Source organism: Agelaius phoeniceus, chromosome 2 (assembly GCF_051311805.1).
Source record: "Agelaius phoeniceus isolate bAgePho1 chromosome 2, bAgePho1.hap1, whole genome shotgun sequence".
In the NCBI taxonomy this organism is placed as follows: Eukaryota; Metazoa; Chordata; class Aves; order Passeriformes; family Icteridae; genus Agelaius; species Agelaius phoeniceus.
The window spans coordinates 117,375,073-117,394,001 of NC_135266.1; the positions used below are offsets into that span (position 1 = coordinate 117,375,073).

Sequence of the window (18,929 nt, forward strand, 5' to 3'; positions counted from 1 at the left end):
GCTGCCCACTGGGCTTGCACTCTTCTCCAAAAGGAAAAATCCTGCAGAATTCTGCTAATGAAGCATAAATAGGTCCTGGTTATACATCATTAATTCAAATTAATCTTCATTTAATAGGCAGTTGATTAGAGGGATGGAAATGGTTCTGGCCCTAGAATGAGGAAGTGCTTGTGTACATCCAGGTATGAAGGTTGCCTCAAGGGTGGCTGGATGAAGTAGTTTTAATTAATTAAAAAAAAAGAAGAAGAAGAAGGAGAAAGTGATGGAATGCGCAGTAATAATTTCTGAGGTGGAAGGGATTTTGGCCAAGATGAAATGGCAAAATACCCATCCTATTGGAAGTGGGGAGGGATTGTGGGCGCCCTTATTTCCAGGTGATCTCAGGCTGTCCTGTGACATCCACCCTCCCTGGTGGAGCAATGCTCTGCTGCTTGCAGCAGGGATTCCAGGAAAACTCAGCAGTGGAACCTTTCTGGCCCAGGCCCAGGCTGGCATTGCAGCTGACTGAAAAGAATTGTCTTCCTTGGGTGAAATGAGGGAAAGATAATTGAATTTAACCACTAAACTTGCTGGGATCATAGTTGGAATGAGGAATTACAGGACTGGATCTGAAAGGACAGGCTTTAGATTTTATTCCCTTCAGATGATCTGGGGTTTGCAGCTCTGGTGGAAAATCCTGGTGATTTTTTGCATTCCACTCGATATTTTGGTTCCAAATCCTGCACTTAGGCTGGTTTTGGGGCTGGTTTTGTGTATCACACTCTTTTGTAATCACTTGGATGTTTTCTGAGGAAGAGGGAAGAAGTCTTTAAGGTTCTGATACCTGCACATTGTACACAAGAAATCCATGGAGTGTACAAGAAAATTGCTGAAGCAGGCAGATTTTTTAAGCCATGTCCAGGCATTGCTCTGTGTGGGTTCAGGAGACAAAACAATGCTGTTTATTCCAGGGATAATATTACCAGAGTGGGGTTGGTATCCTCCAGGGTCTTCATTGCTGGATTAAAATTCAAACCAGGTTTGATTCCAGTGTGTTCCCATTTCTGATGGTCAGCTAATGACTGCTCTGTTCCTACATGGGTGGCATCAAAACTGCAGGAGGTTGCAGCATGAGCTGAATGCACTCAGATGGCCAGAAATTACAGAGAGAGGGGCCTCAAATTTAACATGGGGAAATAAGTAAGTGAGAAATCCAAAGTATTCTCTCGTGACTTGCACTAAGTGAGTAAATTATACTTGCAAAATCAAGCAGTGAAGCTGGAGATTGCTGTTTAGAGGAGCTAGTTTTTAAAATCAGCTCTGTGTGCAGTGCATTCCTCCAATCCCACTGCCCCTGGACAGTGGGAATGTGCTGCTGGCATAATAAAGTCTCCAGAGGCTGGAGGGAGTGGCCATCCCAGTCTACTGGGACAGGCTGTGGCCTTGAGACACCTTCCCCATCCCAGGATACACTGCAGGGAAAACCATTACACTTCCTAAATTTGGGTTATTTACGGTCCCCTTTTGGAAAGCTTGCTGGTGTCCACAGGTTCAGCTCCTTTTCCTTGGAAAAAGCAAAAGTATTCCCCTGTCCCTGGGCAAACAGCAATGACCAACAGCTGCTGAGGCTGAGGAGCTGCCTGGGGTTTAGGAGAAAGCAGAGGGAGCACAGAGCTTGAGGGGGACTCTCAGTCCATCTGCTCTCAATCTCCTCTGTGGATCTCGGACTGCCCGGGTGTGCAGAACACCTCAGCAAACATCCACACGCCCAAGCTCCATCTCCAAAGATAAATTACACTGCAGCAGGCAGGGCAAGGCCCATGCCCATCCCTGGTTGCATTAGAAAGGAGCTGCACAGGAGTTTTCACAAGCATTTAACACGCTCCTCTGAAAAGGCTGGACAATAAACAGGCGTCGCCTTCCCCAGATGGATGCTTGTGGAGCAACATTCATAATTCTGAGTTAACCCAGTGCCACAGCAGATAAAATCTAACCATCCACCCTGCTCTTGCTGCAGTGCTTTGGACAGCCACTGGCTTTTCCTAGATGAACACTCAGAAATTACAGCTCATCATTCATTTTTCCTTGTTTCTGTGTGGCAGTTAAGAGGTGAATAATCCTCCCCATAATTTATCTCTGTTCCAACAGGAGGGATATTCGAAACTGTGGAAAATGAACCTGTGAATATTGAAGAATTGGCGTTCAAGTTTGCTGTCACCAACATTAACAGGAACAGAACACTGATGCCTAATACCACATTAACCTATGACATCCAGAGAATTAACCTTTTCGATAGTTTTGAAGCCTCAAGGAGAGGTAAATATCTCAATTACGGTGTCAGTTACATCCCTGGTTTGTGCTTTATACCTTTCCCCAGCCTGATCTCCTTTTCTGCTCTTTCGTATCATGTGTACCATAAAATTAATCTTTCAAAGGTGCTTGAACTAAGAATCAAGCTGGGCTTGCAGCTGTCATGTGCTTTCTGAGTAAACCCCTACGTCCTGTCTGCATGCTAAGAGCCCCAGATGGCAGGTGGCAAGTCCAAGCCATTTGTCTTTCCAAAACATAGATTTGCCACCTGGAATTCTGCAGAAAAATGATCACAGACTCACAGGAAGCACAGTGGGATGTCACAGCCCATAATTAGCACAGATGCCCATTATTGGTAAATTATTTCTACTGCCTTTTAAAGACCATCGGCCAGTAGCCCCCCTGACCTGAAATATTAATGCTCCAGGAGCTCCCTGGAGACAGAAATGAGTTTCTCTGTTATAAACAACTGTAAGAATTGGAGTGGTCAAGTGTGGACATTTTTTTACCTCTTCTTTCTTCTTTTTTTTTTTTTTCCTGAGAAGGAAAATTATGGCCCAATTTACTCCCATCTAACTGACCTGCAGGCCAAAACAGAGAGAGGTAATAAGTCACAACTGTCCTTAAGCTCCATGTGTTCCTTGGCCTCTAGGAACCAAGCTTAAAGTTTGATAAAATGCTGTAAAGAGCAGCCCAGTTCCTGGAACTGGACTTGATGGAAAATAAAAATGCCTCACTTCAGAAACCAGGCTGGTGAGCTGGCACCTTTCAAACATCTGCACCACCAAATTTTCCTTGTGCCACTTCGGTTTGTTAGCAAGAGTGGAGAAAAGGAGAATGAGTTCAAAGAGCATTGAAAAGAGCTTTAAATGGCATTTTTTTGCATTTTTTTCAGTTATCAGGTATATGCTGGAGCTATATGCTGCAGAATCTCAAGCATGGGGGATTTATAATCCGTATAATCCAGGCTGATACAGTATTTCAGATTCCCTCTAGAGTGAGAATCTCTTCTGTGACTGTTGTGAAAGTGCCTCCTCCATTTAATATGTAGGAAGTTGTTAATGTACATGCAAGAAACTCACACAGACAGCAGTAATTTCTTCTCATCATGAATTATTGAAGTTATTTATGAAATTTGCACATTAAACCTGTGATACTTTAGAAAGGCTTCTGAATTAAACCTGGAAAGCCTGTGCACTTCATACTGTCTGTGAAACACCCATTTGTAGAATGAAAACAGAAAATAATTGATTTTCTGTCATATTCTATTACAGTCAGAGAGCTAAATGCGAATTTAAAGAATCTCAGCTCATTGTGGCAGTTGGTGTATTTAATATTTCCCTCAATCAGAGCAATTTCTGAACTTCCCACCCTCACAAGGAGAGCAGCCCTGCAGCTCAGTGCAGGGCTTTGTCTCACTTGGGAGCTGTGTTAAAAACATTGGCAGTAAATTTTACCAGTGGACAGAAATAACTGATATTACTTCAGCCACTGTCTGTCAGCCTGCACAGACATGGGAGAGAAAGAAAAATGCAGAGACAGCTCAGGCAGGGTTCTTGAGGCTGAGATATGGGCGCAGGAGAAGGAGAGCTTTGTTGATGTATTTGGCTGGTTTGGAGGGGTATAAAATGTCAGTGTGTAGGTTCTTTATTTCCCTGCGCTGTTATCTGGGGCTTTGGGCACTCCTGCCTGCTCTGTAAGCACAGATTATGGAGGGCAGTGAATCGTGGTGCCCTTTGCTGCTCGTGTGCCTGCAGCTGCCTGCAATGAGAGCAGCTGGCACAGGCAGAGAGGTGCCAGTCCCAGGGGCATCCCTGGCGAGCCTGCTGTGGCTGCAGGGATGATTACCTGATGCTCTGCCGTGGAACTTCACTGCTGAGACACTCCGTGGCAGGCAGAGAGCCCTGGTTCCTCTGGGACAGAGCCATTCTGAGAAAGGCAGCTCAGGAATCCCTGGTTCCTCTGGGACAGAGCCATTCTGAGAAAGGCAGCTCAGGAACCCGTGTGATCTGCAAGGCAACCAGCAGACAAGGTTTTATTTGCAGCAAGCAAGGTCAAGGGCATAAAGCTGATCAGTAAAGCCATTTTCAGAACCACAATCAAACCAGGATCACTGAGCCTGGAAAAGCCATCCCAGCCCATGGAGTCCCAGCTGTGCCCAATGCACACCTTGTCCCAGCCCAGAGCTCTGAGTGCCACATCCAGGAATTCCTTGGACACCTCCAGGAATGGGCACTGCAAACCTCCCTGGGCAGCCCCTGCCACTGTTTAACAACCCCTTCCATGGGGAAATTCTCCTGCCATGCAATCCAAGCCTGCCCTGGCCCAGCCTGAGGCCATTCCCTCTCCTCCTGTCCCTGTTCCCTGGAGCAGAGCCCGAGCCCCCCAGCTGTGCCCTCCTGTCAGGAGCTGTGCAGAGCCACAAGGGCCCCCTGAGCCTCCTTTGCTCCAGGCTGAGCCCCTGCCCAGCTCCCTCAGCCTCTCCCTTTACCCTCTAAACCACCCCTGAACACCTCAGGAACCACTGGCACATCTCTGGGTGGGTCTGGGAGCAGCTCAATGCTCTGATCTCATTGGAAGTGATGGGGAGGGATGGATGGATGGATGATGGATGGATGGATGATGGATGGATGGGTGGATGATGGATGGATGGATGGATGGATGGATGGATGGATGGATGATGGATGGATGGGTGGATGATGGATGGATGGATGGATGGATGGATGGATGGATGGATGGATGGATGATGGATGGATGATGGATGGATGGATGGATGGATGGATGGATGGATGATGGATGATGGATGATGGATGGATGGATGATGGATGATGGATGGATGGATGGATGATGGACGGATGATGGATGGATGATGGATGGATGATGGATGGATGGATGGATGGATGGATGGATGGATGGATGATGGATGATGGATGGATGATGGATGGATGGATGATGGATGATGGATGGATGATGGATGGATGGATGATGAATGGATGGATGGATGGATGGATGGATGGATGGATGGATGGATGGATGGATGGATGATGGATGGATGGATGATGAATGGATGGATGGATGGATGGATGGATGGATGGATGGATGGATGGATGGATGGATGATGGATGGATGGATGATGGATGGATGATGGATGGATGGATGGATGATGGATGGATGGATGGATGGATGGATGGATGGATGGATGGATGGATGATGGATGGGTGATGGATGATGGATGGATGGGTGAATCAATGGATGCATGGATGGATGGATGATGGATGGATGGATGATGGATGGATGGATGATGGATGGATGGATGGATGGATGGATGGATGGATGGATGGATGGATGATGGATGATGGATGGATGATGGATGGATGGAGGGATGGATGGCTGATGGATGGCTGATGGATGGATGAATCGATGGATGGATGGATGGATGGATGATGGATGGATGGATGGATGGATGGATGGATGGATGGATGGATGATGGATGGATGGATGGCTGATGGATGGATGGATGATGGATGGATGGATGGATGATGGATGGATGATGGATGGCTGATGGATGGATGAATGCATGGATGGATGGATGGGTGATGGATGGAGGGTGACAGCCCCAGTGAGCGCCCGCAGGCCCCGCGCAGTCCCGGCTGAGGTGCCTGTGCCCTGCTGTCGCAGCCTGTGACCAGCTGGCGCTGGGCGTGGCGGCGCTGTTCGGGCCGGCGCACAGCTCCTCGGTCAGCGCCGTGCAGTCCATCTGCAACGCCCTGGAGGTGCCCCACATCCAGACCCGCTGGAAGCACCCCACCGTGGACAACAGGGACGCCTTCTACATCAACCTGTACCCCGACTACGCCGCCATCAGCAGGGCTGTCCTGGACCTCGTGCTCTACTTCAACTGGAAAATCGTCACCGTGGTCTACGAGGACAGCACGGGTGAGTGCTGTGGGGCTGTCAGACTCCACCACACCTGGGGCAGCTCACTCTGCCATGCCCTCTGCAGCTTTCCTGGCTCACGGGGGAAAAACCCCTGTCCTGCTGCTGCCATGGCTTTTGGAAAGCTGCTCACTTCACTAGACTGTGGGAAGGAGCCTCTAGGGTTTGAATAGTCAATCCCATTTTGCTTTCTGGTTGTGGAACCCATAACACGGCTTCAAACTGATCCCAGAATCCCAAAATCTGGAGATCACCCAGTCCAATCCCCCTGCCAAGTCAGGGTCACCTGGAGCAGGTGACACAGAACTCTCCAGGTGGGTTTGGGGTGTCTCCAGGGATGGAGACTCCAGGCCCTCCCTGGGCAGCTGTCCCAGAGCTCTGCCCCCTCCATGGACACAAGTTCTTCCTCAGGCTGAGGTGGAACTCGTTGTGTTTCACTTCATGGCCACTGCTCCTCACCCTGTCACTGGCACCACTGAGCAGAGTGTGGCACCATCCTGTGACAGCCCTTGGGGATATTTGTGAGGGTTGGTGGGGTATTTGTGTGCATTGATGGGGTATTTGTGAGGATTGATGAGGTATCTGTGTGCATTGATGGGATATTTGTGTGGGTTGGTGGGGTATCTGTATGGATTGATGGATCCCCTGTGAGCCTTCCCTTCCCCACACTGAGCAGGCCCAGCTCCCACAGCTTCTCCTCACAAGAGGGATGCTCCAGACCCCTCATTCTCTCTGTGGACCCCACTGGTCCTTCTCCAGTAGCTCCTAGATAAACCTTCTAGACAGAATAGAAACAAAGAGAGGTCTTTTCCAGCCCACCCCATAACCAAATTGGCATTCCAAAACACCAAGTGCTGTGTACCTGCTCAGCCACAAAAAAGCCTGATATTAAAGAGATTTCATTTGCAGAGGTATTTACAAAGTAAATTAATCATCAATCATCTTATTAACTCAGAGTCAGGAAAGTAAACATGTCAACTTTGATCAGTATAAATAGTCCTTGGATTTGGGGTTAGAGTGACGCCAGTTAACTCAAGCTCTTTCATTTCTTATCCCCAGAGTTTGACATTGTTACGCACAAGGAGTAAAAACACCTTGGCCAGGTTGGACGGGGCTCAGAGCACCCTGGTGTCATGGGAGGTGTCCCTGCCCGGGGCAGGGGTGGCACTGGATGGGGTCAGGCTTTGCCATGTGCTCCAGAAAAATAGCTGCAGTTCTTTGCACTGCTGCTGTGTCTTCTGCAGGATGCCACACCTGGGCTCCATCTCAGTTCCTGTGGCAGCAGGAGGGTTGGGAAGTGCAAGGTCCCCCAGTCTGATGGGACCAAAGGAGATATTTTAAGGCACACAGTAATTTCTTCCCCTGAAAAGGAGAGGGAAGTGGGTCAGCAAATCCTTTAGTTTTCTTGCTTTTCACCACACTTGCACTCAAGTACTTTTTGTTGCTGGGGAGACAAACACCAGTTCTGAGTGTGAGGTGAGGATGAGATGAAGGCTTCCCGGACTCCTCCTCCCAAATCTCATTTTCCCTCCTGGAGTTGCCATCCCAGGCACTGCACCCAGGCTGCACCTTCCCAGCCAGGTGACCCCAGCCCCTTTGTCAGTGACTGTTGGGAGCCCATTCCCATCAGAATCAGCTCCAGTGGTTTCTGTTCCTCAGCTGGCTCCTGGCCAGGCCCAGCTCCGGGTGCCTGCAGCACTTCCAGCTGAATGCTCATCATGTTTCATTTTCTCTATTGATTGTTGGTACTAGAAAACCTGAGAGGAGCAGGCTTGGCCCTGCAGGCGGGGGCAGAGCAGCTTTTTCCCAAGCATTGCCAGCACTTGAGTGAAAGCCAGCAGCCCTCGAAGCTCAGAGGGAAGAGGGAGCTTTGTCTTGCCTTAGATGTGCCACTCAACCAGGGGCACTCTCACCCCACACAAATATTATCCCCACTCCCAGCAGGAGAGGCAAGAGCTCCTTCATTTTAATAATTTGTTTGATTTTTGTCCAAGAAGTGCTCCTTGCCTGTGTTCTCTCTCTCTCTCTATGCATATTTTTAAGGCAGCCTTTTACTTCCCCTCAGCAGGAGATCAGGAATTTTTTGTGGGTGAATTGCATTTGTGGATAATGCGAGGCTGTAATCACACACCTCAAAGAGCTCTTAACTATCTTCCCTCGGCTTTGGAGGCAGTGCAAATTACACAGGAGTGCTGAATTAGCCAGTCGAGCTGCAGTGTGTTTAAACACTTGGACAGGGCTCTGGCTGAGCTCCACTGACTTCAGCTGAGGCGTGTAAAGCTGTGCCAGCTGAACACCGAGTCTGAGAATTCACCCGTGTTGGAGGACGTAGAACTGCATCCCAAAAGATTCTGTAAGAACTCACAGCTGCTGAGTGACACCAGGCAGGAAAGTTAGGAGGAGGTTCCCTCAATTTTATCTTGTTGCTGGTTGGAGTTGGAATGATAATGAGCTGCACAGGAAGAAGACTTATTTGCTTTTCATGTCTCAGTTTAAACATACTACAGTATGTTTATATTGTATTACATCAGTGCAAACATATCCTGTAGTCAACCAGCTGAGAACACCTTCCAAAATATTTAGAAGCCAAGTATAAACATAGGAATGAAAAGCTTTAATAATATTAGCTAGGGAGCTGGCAAATATGGAACTAGCAATTATCCTTAGGGGGTGTGGAGTGTGAGAGACCCTGTGTAATGACAATAAATCCTCGTGGCACGGGATGGTGATTGTGTCACTGCCTGTCATTTCTCAGGGCTGATTCGCCTGCAGGAGCTCATCAAAGCCCCTTCCAGGTACAACATCAAAATCAAAATCCGCCAGCTGCCCTCTGGGAACAAGGATGCCCGGCCTCTGCTGAAGGAAATGAAGAAGGGCAAGGAGTTCTACGTGATATTCGACTGCTCGCACGAGACAGCGGCGGAAATCCTCAAGCAGGTACCGGGCACGGGGAGGCGGAACTCCACGGGAGCCTTGGTCCCCAAAATCTGCCAGCCTCTCTAATCCCACCTCCACCAAGACCAAAGGCACTCCCCAGCCTGGCCCGGGGCCTTGTGGATGCAGGGACAGAAGTCCCAGCCAAAGGTGCACTGACGCCCCCAGAGAGCCCCATGTGTGCCCACAGGAGCAAACAGCTTTTCTTTCTGACATGCCAGGTCCTGCCTGGCTAGGGACACCACTCCATGTGTTTCAGCTTGTCCTGCTTTAATCAACAGTTTTATTTCTTTCCCATCAAAGATAGAGGCAGAATCAGAAGGAAGATCTATCCTTTAAAGCAATGGGAGAGGTTGTTGTGCCCAGCCTGAGTGTGAGATTGGGCAGCCACAGCAGGCAAGGACAAACACAGCCTGACATTAGCGGGCTGGGACATCCCCAGGGGCACACAGGGAGTGGAGGGAATTACAATTTGCTGCTGCCACTTGCTGCCCATTCCTCGACAATCAAAGTCTAAAGCACAGTTTGTTCACCTGCAGGAAACAGCTCCATACATTTTGAGGGCAGTTCCCTTCTTGCTGCACCCCTAGGGATGAAGAATGAGTTGTTATTTCTCCTGCCAGGCAATGTGATGGGATACCCTGATCCCAAAGAGCAGCAGAGAGCTTCCACTGACTAAATGTCCATAAAGGTCCCTTTCTGTTCCCATCCCAGAATGTTTTACTGAAATGCTGAAGTTCTGCAGAGCAGCTTTTTGTGCCCAAGTTGGTAAGGCAAGTTACTGCATTCGCGTGTGGAGCCTGGAATGTTCCTCTCCAGGCTGGAGGAGCCTGGGGCTTGCAGAATCCCAGATCAGCTGCAGCACACAGCTCCTGTGAGCCTTAGGGTGAGATTTCCTGCTCCCAGGAATGCTGTCCTGCAGGAAATGTTGGGATTTCCTCGGTGTGACTGATTTGAGGCACAGGGATGGGAAGGGCACTGCAGCGGCACTGTTTGGACAGGGGGAGTGGGCTGTCCCCCCACTCTGCTCCCTGCAGAGCTGCCCAAAAGCATCCCCAAAAGGAGATTTGTGGGGGAAGAGTTAAGCTGACAACACGGATTTTGAAGGACCAGCAAGATGAAGGTGCAGATGTCTGGCACCCTGCAGAAGGCACAAAGCTTCCAATATGCCAAGCTGAGTATGGAAACAAACCCCAAAAAGCAATACCTGGGTGTCAAAAGAAGAGGAGGGAGTGCTGAAAGATGCACTAAAGCAGGGCAAAGCAGCAGAAAAGTTTGTGTGGGATATGGATCAGCCAGACAAGTGACAGGCTGCAGATACAGATAATGCTCTCCAGTGCCTGAAGAACTGGGGGAAGGAGGGGGAATGACAGTGTGGGAGAAAACAGGAAAATTGAGAGAGGTACACCTGTGGGTCAGCGCTGTGGGAGAGGGAACCACATAAATATAGGCTAGAAAGAAAGGGGAAATGGCTTTTCTGTGAGCTAGCTCTGTGGCTGAGTGTAGATGTGGGCAGCAATAACTCAGGGGCTGAGTTCCTCCCTGCCAGAGGCAGCTGTGAAATGTGGAGGTGTGCAGGGCTCTGAATTCCTGAGGCACTCACTCCTCTGATTTCAGGTTACAGGAAGAGCCCTGCTCATCTCCCCATCCCTGCACTCACAAACCCCTCTGTCATCGTGCCCTGGATGGAAGCAAGACATCAAACACTGGAGAGATCATTTCAGGGAAACTCTGTGATGTCAGTAGAGAATATATTTGACTTTGCAAACAATCCAGTAGCTGTCACAGGAAAAACAGGTGGTGTTGTTAAATTATGTAAGATTTCTAACAGGAGCAGGACTCAGGGTCACCTGAAGCTGTCCCCAAAGCAGCTCCTTCTTGTCTGCTCACTGTATTTGGGTAGGGTGGTAGGTGTTTAGTAGGTGTTTAGTAGCCCATGGAGCAGGGAGGGGACACTGCTTGTTTCCCAGGGAGGGAGATGCCCAAAAGCTCCTCTGGGAGCAGAAGGATCAGCCCAGAACTCTGCTGGAGATGTGCTGGCAGTGTGTGCACCAGGGACCTCTTCCCTCGCCTCCTCCAGCCTCTGCTTTATAAAACACCACAAAAGACAGATTTCTTCTCTAATTTCTGCTTATTTATGGCTTCCACTAAAGCCCCATCAAGCCATGCTTGTTGTGTGCACAACAAGAACAGGTGAATCAATAACCTGATTCAACCCAAGTACAGAGCCTGCACTCAGCTGAACAAGCTGTTCCCTTTCTCTCTGACAAGCTCAGGGAGCCTGGATTCCCTCAGCCCCTGCCCAGCCCCACAAGGCCTGGCCCTCCTTTGCTGGTTGTGGCATTCACCTGCAATATTTGGTGGGCAGAGGGTCTGTGCTCTGTCTGCATTAGACAAGCACTCCCCGAGCAAATTAAATGTGGCTCTTGCAAATTGCAATCTGTTTTATGCACAAAGCCTGCAATTTACTCTGCACACTGTTCAGTCTGATGTTGCCTTTTGTGTGAGGAACTTGGCTGAAGAGGCTGAGTTGTTGTGCTTAACCCTCAGTTTGTGCTAACAGGCCAGGAACAGTGATCTGAACACAGATTTTACTGCTAGGCAAACTCACCTCTCAGAAAGTACATCCCTGCCGACCTTAAATTACCTACTCCTGTCTTCACACCCCCAAAATACATTTGAGGAAGTGTACTGTATATTTAATCAGGTTTAAGGCTCTCACAGAGCATCCTATAAAGACGAAGTGACAGACAATGAAAAGAATCATTAATTCAGTTTCTCCAGAAGGCAGAAAAACCAGGTGTCACCGTGGAGTACATTCCTGGTACAGTGATAGATGTGGGAATAGAAAACTTCAGCTCCTGACTCTGCTCCTTCCAGGAACCTGGCAGGAAGGCTGGAGCCCACTCCCTGCTAAGAAAAGGCTGGATTAGCTCTGTTCCCACTTCCACAGGAGAAACACAGTGGCACATCCCCCCTCTGTGGGTGAGAAGCAGGGATGGACTGCCCTTAGAAAACAGAGGGGTAATTAATTGGAAAATGAAATGCATTTAATGGTCAGGAAATCAAATAACAGCTCGAGTGAGGGAAATGCAGAGTGAAAGCAAGCACAGGACTTGGTGCAGTTCCCACTAATGCACTTGCCCATCATTCCAGTTCCAGCCCGCCTCGAAGGCAGACTGACAATGGATCTAAATGAGGCAGGGAGTGTTTTACAAGATGAACAAATGCAAGTTAGAGCTGGGATGTGATTCAAGCCAAGAACAGGGCACCCAAAAGAGATTTTCAGACATGAGAGAGAGAATTTTTATCCAGTCTCTGTCAGCTTGCCATATATAATTTGACCACTGATATTTTCTTGGATTCACTTCATGGTTCATGACCCGCAGCTGAAAGTGCACAGCTGCAAAGGACAAGGCCCAGGCTCCTGATCTGGAAGGGATAATTAGAGATGGAAGTGTCTTTATCTCCCATTGTCCAACCATATCTGAGTTTGGCTGAAGAACAAATGTTGTACAGGGAAGGCTGGGCAGGAGATGTACAAGGAGAATATCTGAGGCTGATTTCCCTAGTTTACATTCATCTGAGTTCCACTGTAAGTAAAAGCTATTATTATTTAAATAGGACATTTGTATCAGGTGCATAATTATTTACATAATTACATGCAAAGTTATTTAAATAGCGCTGTGCAGTGAAGCCTCATCCCAGTTTCCTGTGGGCAGGCACACAGACAGAGATGTTGCCTTCCCCTCTCTCTCCTGAGCTGCTTCTCTCTTTCAGGTCACCTGCTCTGTGGGAAGCTTTGCCAGCTGCTTCAGGGGTGCCCAGCCTGAAATCCATCCTTGCTCCAAGCAGGCTTTTATTGTCCTGTGTCTGCTGTGCTGCAAACACTCAGCAGAAGAGCCCTGGACACTCCTACTTACACTGGCAGGAGCAGCCAGGGAATGAAGGCTTGGGAGTTATTGATGTTTTGGGATGTCCAGCCTGATTCTCAGCATTCCTCTTGCTTTTGCTTTGACTTGATTCCACCTCCTGTTTCCCTGCATCAGAGCATTAAATTGTCCTTTGGTGTGAATTTTGCTTAGCAGCCATATTACCCTTAAACATGAATTATTATTGCAAATTCTGCCTGATCCTCGAATAAAAAGCCCCTATTTAGTATCTAATGCACATGTCAAAGTGCTAAATAGCTTTTAGCTAATTCTCATCCTTAATGACTGAGAGAGGGGAGGACAGCCAGTTGAGGCTGTTCTCCTCAGGGGCTTTGTTTCTGCTTGCCCTGGGGTTGGGAGGTTTTGCATGTTTGTTTGGGCATTTTTTCTGCCTTGTCTTGGGGTGGTTGTGCTTTAAGGAACAAACCTGTAGCATGACTTCTGCAATGACTTCCCACTGGGCTCTTTCAGTGCAGTTCCAGCTCAGAGGAGATCTGCATCATAAAAATCCCATCAGTTTGGCACCTCCTTTGCAAAGCCACAGAAATCCAGTGGCTCCAGGGAGGGGGACTGAGTCCAGCCAGGTCAGCTGGGAAACACAGCACACAAAAGTTCCCCTGGATTCAGCCCTGTGTTCTTATCTGTGCATAAACAGGGCAGGAGCAGCAGCCTCCAGCTTATTCTACAGGTAATAAAAGAGCTCCAAGAAACAGAATAGAAGAGGATTAATAAAATCAGAAATAAAAAAGGCAATTTTGATGTGTAAATCCAGTGGAGCATTTCAATGAAATAGTTGCCTTCTGGCTTGACTTTTAGTGGCTGGAAATGGATCAGTTGTTTGCGATTAACACTGAGCTGGTTTTATTATCTGCTGCAGCTCAGAAAGTTCAGGGTTTTCTTTCTCCCTTTCTTTTTCCTTTTTTTTTTTTTTTTTTAATGTGAGGAATTGCCATAGACAATCCCTTAACTACTTAACTGATGTTCAGAGGCTTCTGTCAGCAAAGGGAATTTTGGCCAGCCAAATCCCTCTATTTCCCCCTGCCTTTCAAACAGCCCTTCAGGCACTCCAAAACTGTCCTAAAAGGGAATTAGTAACAGATCCTTGCACTGCTGTGATCAGGACTGAGCAGGAATTAACCTTGGTCTGTGTTGCTGTTGAGGCAATGAATTCCTCAGCGCTTTCCCAGTTTATAATTCCTCCTCCTCCTCCTCCTCCTCACAGGATCCCAGAGAGGGCTGAATTCTCCTGGATAAGTGGAGGAAGGCTGCAGGGAGGCTGTTTCTTCCAAAGTTTCTTCCATCCCAGCTGTTTTGTCACCCTCCTGCTGACCCACATTCCCCAGTGGAACAACAGGCACTTAGAGAATCTTCCTTGTTTCTGTTTTCCTGCTTTACTCCTGAGCCCTCTGCAGTGTCCTGTTCTCACCTGGCAGCAGAATACAAAAACCTGTCCCTAAGCACTTCTCCTACCAACTGTGTTGTCTGCTAATAAATTCATTTTTAGCACTCTCAGACTGCAGACTAAAGGATTTTTAAAATCAGCATCTCGTTATGTCTAGTAATTTTTCTTGTCCTGGAAGTTTTGCAATCTTTAATCTCTTTCCTGAGCAGAGATGATAAAAACATCATTTAAATACAACAGGATATTTTTGGCTCCTAAAGAAAAATGTGGGGTTTATTGCAATCAAGCTCTCATGGCCTGTGATGTGCTTAACCCTTGCTTTCCAAAGGCACTGCAGCACACTGGGAGCTTCCAGAGTAAAGTACCTTCACCTTTCCATCTCTTTCACAGATTCTCTCCATGGGAATGATGACAGAATACTACCACTACTTTTTTACAACACTGGTAAGGAACACTATAAACATCTGGGGGGGAATTTCCTCTGTTTCAGAAAAGACAGATAAATTTTCCCCTTTCTCTAGGAGATCTTTGTTGCCATTAGTCAAGGAAACCCCTGGAGAATGGGTGCTAACACTCCTTAGGAATATCAGGACCCACAATTTCTTAAGAAAGTTGTTTGGCCCCATTTCTGGGGCTGGCTAACACTGTAATGTAGTGAAAATTAATTGCAGTTATGCTGATTAATGAGAAACCTTCAGTACAGATGGACCAGGGTGAAACAAAATAAAGAATGAATGGCTTTGCACTGTGGGCACTGCTGGTTCATCACTGTTTAATTGTTTCATTTACTTATAAACCACAGAGCCACAAACGGATAAAAGCACTGAGGAAATTTTATAATAAGAGTTTTCTTTGGTGGCACGAACAGAGCTCAGGAAGGTCCCACACGGTTCAGTCACCCCAGGTGCCCTGTAAATGCCATGTGGAGCACGTGGAGCCTCGTGCACTGACCTGTGCGTGCCACAGCCTGGCAGAGGTGCCTGGGGAGCCATGGCAGGGGAAACTGGGATTCCTAAGCAGCCAAAGTGCAGCCCTCACTGCGTCTCTCGGAATTTTCCTCCTCTCAGCTTAGAAAGCAGCTTGACACTGGCCAGCTAATTCCTCATGTCAGCCTGTCAGAGCTGCAGCACTGCTATAAATTCACATGTGCAGGTTGCTTGCAGAGCAGTTCTGCAGCGGGGAATTGATCATTTTGCTCCCAAAAGCAGCTGTGTGGTGTGACACCCATCTCACTCACACAGCTTTGGCTCAGTCAGGTTTCACACAGGAGCCAGGGCGGGCACAGGGGAAGAGCCCCACAATTTCCTTTAGAAATGGTTCTGTTTGTGTTCCTGCTGGTGCTTTAGGACCTGTTTGCCCTGGACCTGGAGCCCTACAGGTACAGCGGGGTGAACATGACGGGCTTTCGGCTGCTCAACATTGACAACCCGCACGTGTCGGCCGTGGTGGACAAGTGGTCCATGGAGAGGCTGCAGGCACCACCCAAGCCTGACTCGGGGCTCCGGGATGGCACCATGACTGTGAGTGAGCCAGGGGGGCACAGGGACAGCGAGGGAGCTGCCAGGCAGGCAGGGGTGGCACAGGGAAAGTGAGGGAGCAGCCAGGCTGGCAGGGGTGGCATGGTGACAGGGAGGGAGCAGCCACACTGCCAGGGGGGCACAGGGACAGCGAGGGAGCAGCCACACTGCCAGGGGGGCACAGGGACAGCGAGGGAGCAGCCAGGCTGCCAGGGGTGGCACAGGGACAGCGAGGGAGCTGCCAGGCTGGCAGGGGGGCACAGGGACAGGGAGGGAGCAGCCACACTGCCAGGGGTGGCACAGGGACAGCAAGGGAGCTGCCACGCTGCCAGGGGGGCACAGGGACAGGGAGGGAGCAGCCAGGCTGGCAGGGGTGGCACAGGGATAGCGAGGGAGCAGCCAGGCTGGCAGGGGTGGCACAGGGACAGGGAGGGAGCAGCCACACTGCCAGGGGTGGCACAGGGACAGCGAGGGAGCAGCCAGGCTGGCAGGGGTGGCATGGTGGCACTAAGTGAGCAGCCACACTGCCAGGGTGGCATGGTGGCACTAAGCGAGCACCAACGCTGCCAGGGGTGGCCCAGGGACAATGCCCCAGCATGGTGCCATCATTCATCTCACACTTGCTGATGACTGAAATGCTGCCCCACTTCTCCCATCACCCTCTGCACTGTGCAGCAGGAAATGCAGCAGAAAATGGGACTTCCCCAGCAGGTGCAGGATTTGTGACCTGCAGGGCCAGATCCCACACATGTGGGAAGGGAGTAGCATTTTTAAAAGGGTGAAGTGCCCTTTCTCTTCATTTCCATCTCTACAGAAGCTCTGGCTTTTGAGAGGTAATTTAAAGATAGATGAGAGGTATCATCAAGGCAGGGAATCAGGATTCCTCCCAGCACTCCCCCAAGGAGGAAGGGAAAGTGTAGGAACAATTACAGGGACGGCATGACTCCATTCAGTTTGGCAGGGTGAAGGGTTGCCATCTCTTTGCAGTATGAAATAATGTGTCTCATGGACTGAGTAGAGCTCAAAGTGATAAGAAATAGATTTTATTGCAGATGATTGCAGGGAAAATTTGGAAATGTCTTAACATCCTGAGGAGAAATGCATTAAGTGTGCTGTCCCTGGCATTGCACACACTGGTGCTGCTTTGGGCTGTGTCACCATGCTCACTTGTATCCAAAGCAGGGAGAAGGTTGTCCCTGGGAATTCCTGATGGGAATCCACGCAGAAATCCTCCAAATACAGCACTGGGAAAAGCAAAGTTCTCAGCACTATTCTGCTCTCCTTGCTGTCCCTGACTCTTGTGCTCTCCTTTGCATCTTCATATCTCAGTGTCCTTGATGCCCTGGCACAGCACTGAGGGGAGGCTCTCCCTCCTTGCTGGGATCATTTCAGTATTCCCAGCAGGTTCCATTATTGCCCAGTTTGATGGAGAGCTGCACCACTGCTGCATTTCATTTAGCAATAAGGCTGTGACAGGCGGCAGAGTGCACGGAGATCAGGACTGTACATCCTGTTATTAACTCAGGATTTATCCCTTTTAGTTCATGCTCTGCTGTTTGCCCTGAAAGCAGCTTGTGGGAAGTCAGGAGGGCACAAGCAAGACAGCTCTGAGTTCACGTCCTGCTGGATGCCCAAACTGCACCCAGAGGCACAACTGGTCTAATGAGATCTCTGGCTTTCTTTGCAGTGGCTTCAGCAGCACACAAAAATGAGAAAAACAAGTTCCAGGCCTGACTCTGAGTCTCTCTCTCTCCTGACATAAAAGCACACAAGTCAGGGCGAGGTGTTTGGGAAATGAGGTGACTGTTGCACCCCACAGCCCCAGGCAGTGCCACGGCAAGGGGAGAAGTGACGAGCCCAGGGAGGTGGCGCAGCTCCCCGCTGCCACACGAGGCAGGGACCAGTGACAAGTGGCGCAAGGAAAGGGCTGAGCAGCCAGGCCTGGCAGCGCTGACACCGTGGGCTCAGGGCAAAGCATCAGCCCTGACAGACAGACCAGAGCGAGGACAGAGGAGCTTTCTCACCAAGCATCTCCTCCCAGGGTCTCTGGGACACGGGCAGAGCCAGTAAAATCCAACCCTGAGTGCCCAGTCCGGTGTAAGAACTGAGGTCTGCTGGCACTGATGGGGATATTTCCATTGATTTTGAGGGATTTGGGGTCAGCCCTTATGCCCTGAGTGTGCTTGGAACAACTGTCTGCTGTGAGACACTTCACAGTGAGAACAGCTGGCATTGTCTCCTCCTGCTTGACTCATCACTCACAATGTTTTCTGTTCTCACAATTTGCTCCCAATGTGGAGCATTATTTTGGGCAGATTTTGACAAGCACATCAAGACCAGTTCCTCTTCTGCTCTATCTTAAGATTAGTCCTTAAATTCAGATACACTTGAGCAAAACCTCCAATGCTGGGACTGCTGATGCTGTTGTAATTTAGTCAAGTAAATGGCACAAACAAAGAAGCAAATGTATTAATTTCCCAGAGGAATTGCATGGAGAAGAAGCAGAAAACTGATCAGCTCTGTAGTTCCTATAGAGGAGTCTGGTTTCTCATCTGCAGAATTGCTGCCTTCTTTCCTTCAGGCCCTGGTTTAATTATTCATTAGGTTTACCTGGAAGGTAATTTGTGCAGCATCATTAGGGAGACACAGCCATTCCCACCTCACTATGAGAGCACTGAAGCCCAGTGTGGGTGAGGGTGAGACTTTTCTGAGGTGACAAAGTGGGACAGAGTGTGCGATGTCACTTTGAGGCTGTGCCTTTAAACCCACAAACCCACTCCCAAAAGAAACACAGATGCACAAAGAGCACCCAGTAATTTTGGTGTCTGAATATATGGGGTAATATTCAAAGATCCAAGGGCTGTAGTGGGAAGCTAGATGTGTGAGTCCAAGTTAATCCCCCCAAAGCACACCTCCAGA

General features: G+C 49.0%; 1 protein-coding gene and 1 long non-coding RNA gene across 5 annotated transcripts in view; one reads left to right on the forward strand and one right to left on the reverse strand.

Moving 5' to 3' along the window:
• Window positions 1-18,929, reverse strand: part of LOC129117577 (uncharacterized) — a 444,593-nt gene that overhangs the window by 84,868 nt on the left and 340,796 nt on the right. The gene's annotated exons all lie outside the window — the stretch shown is intronic.
• GRIK1 (glutamate ionotropic receptor kainate type subunit 1) overlaps window positions 1-18,929 on the forward strand; it is a 102,266-nt gene that overhangs the window by 44,929 nt on the left and 38,408 nt on the right. For all 4 annotated transcript variants that reach the window (XM_077174629.1, XM_077174631.1, XM_077174628.1 and 1 more), the window contains exons 2-6: window positions 2,128-2,295; window positions 5,968-6,225; window positions 8,981-9,162; window positions 14,884-14,937; window positions 15,840-16,013. In XM_077174629.1, the coding sequence (XP_077030744.1) occupies window positions 2,128-2,295; window positions 5,968-6,225; window positions 8,981-9,162; window positions 14,884-14,937; window positions 15,840-16,013 (836 nt within the window). The remainder of the gene's footprint in view (window positions 1-2,127; window positions 2,296-5,967; window positions 6,226-8,980; window positions 9,163-14,883; window positions 14,938-15,839; window positions 16,014-18,929) is intronic.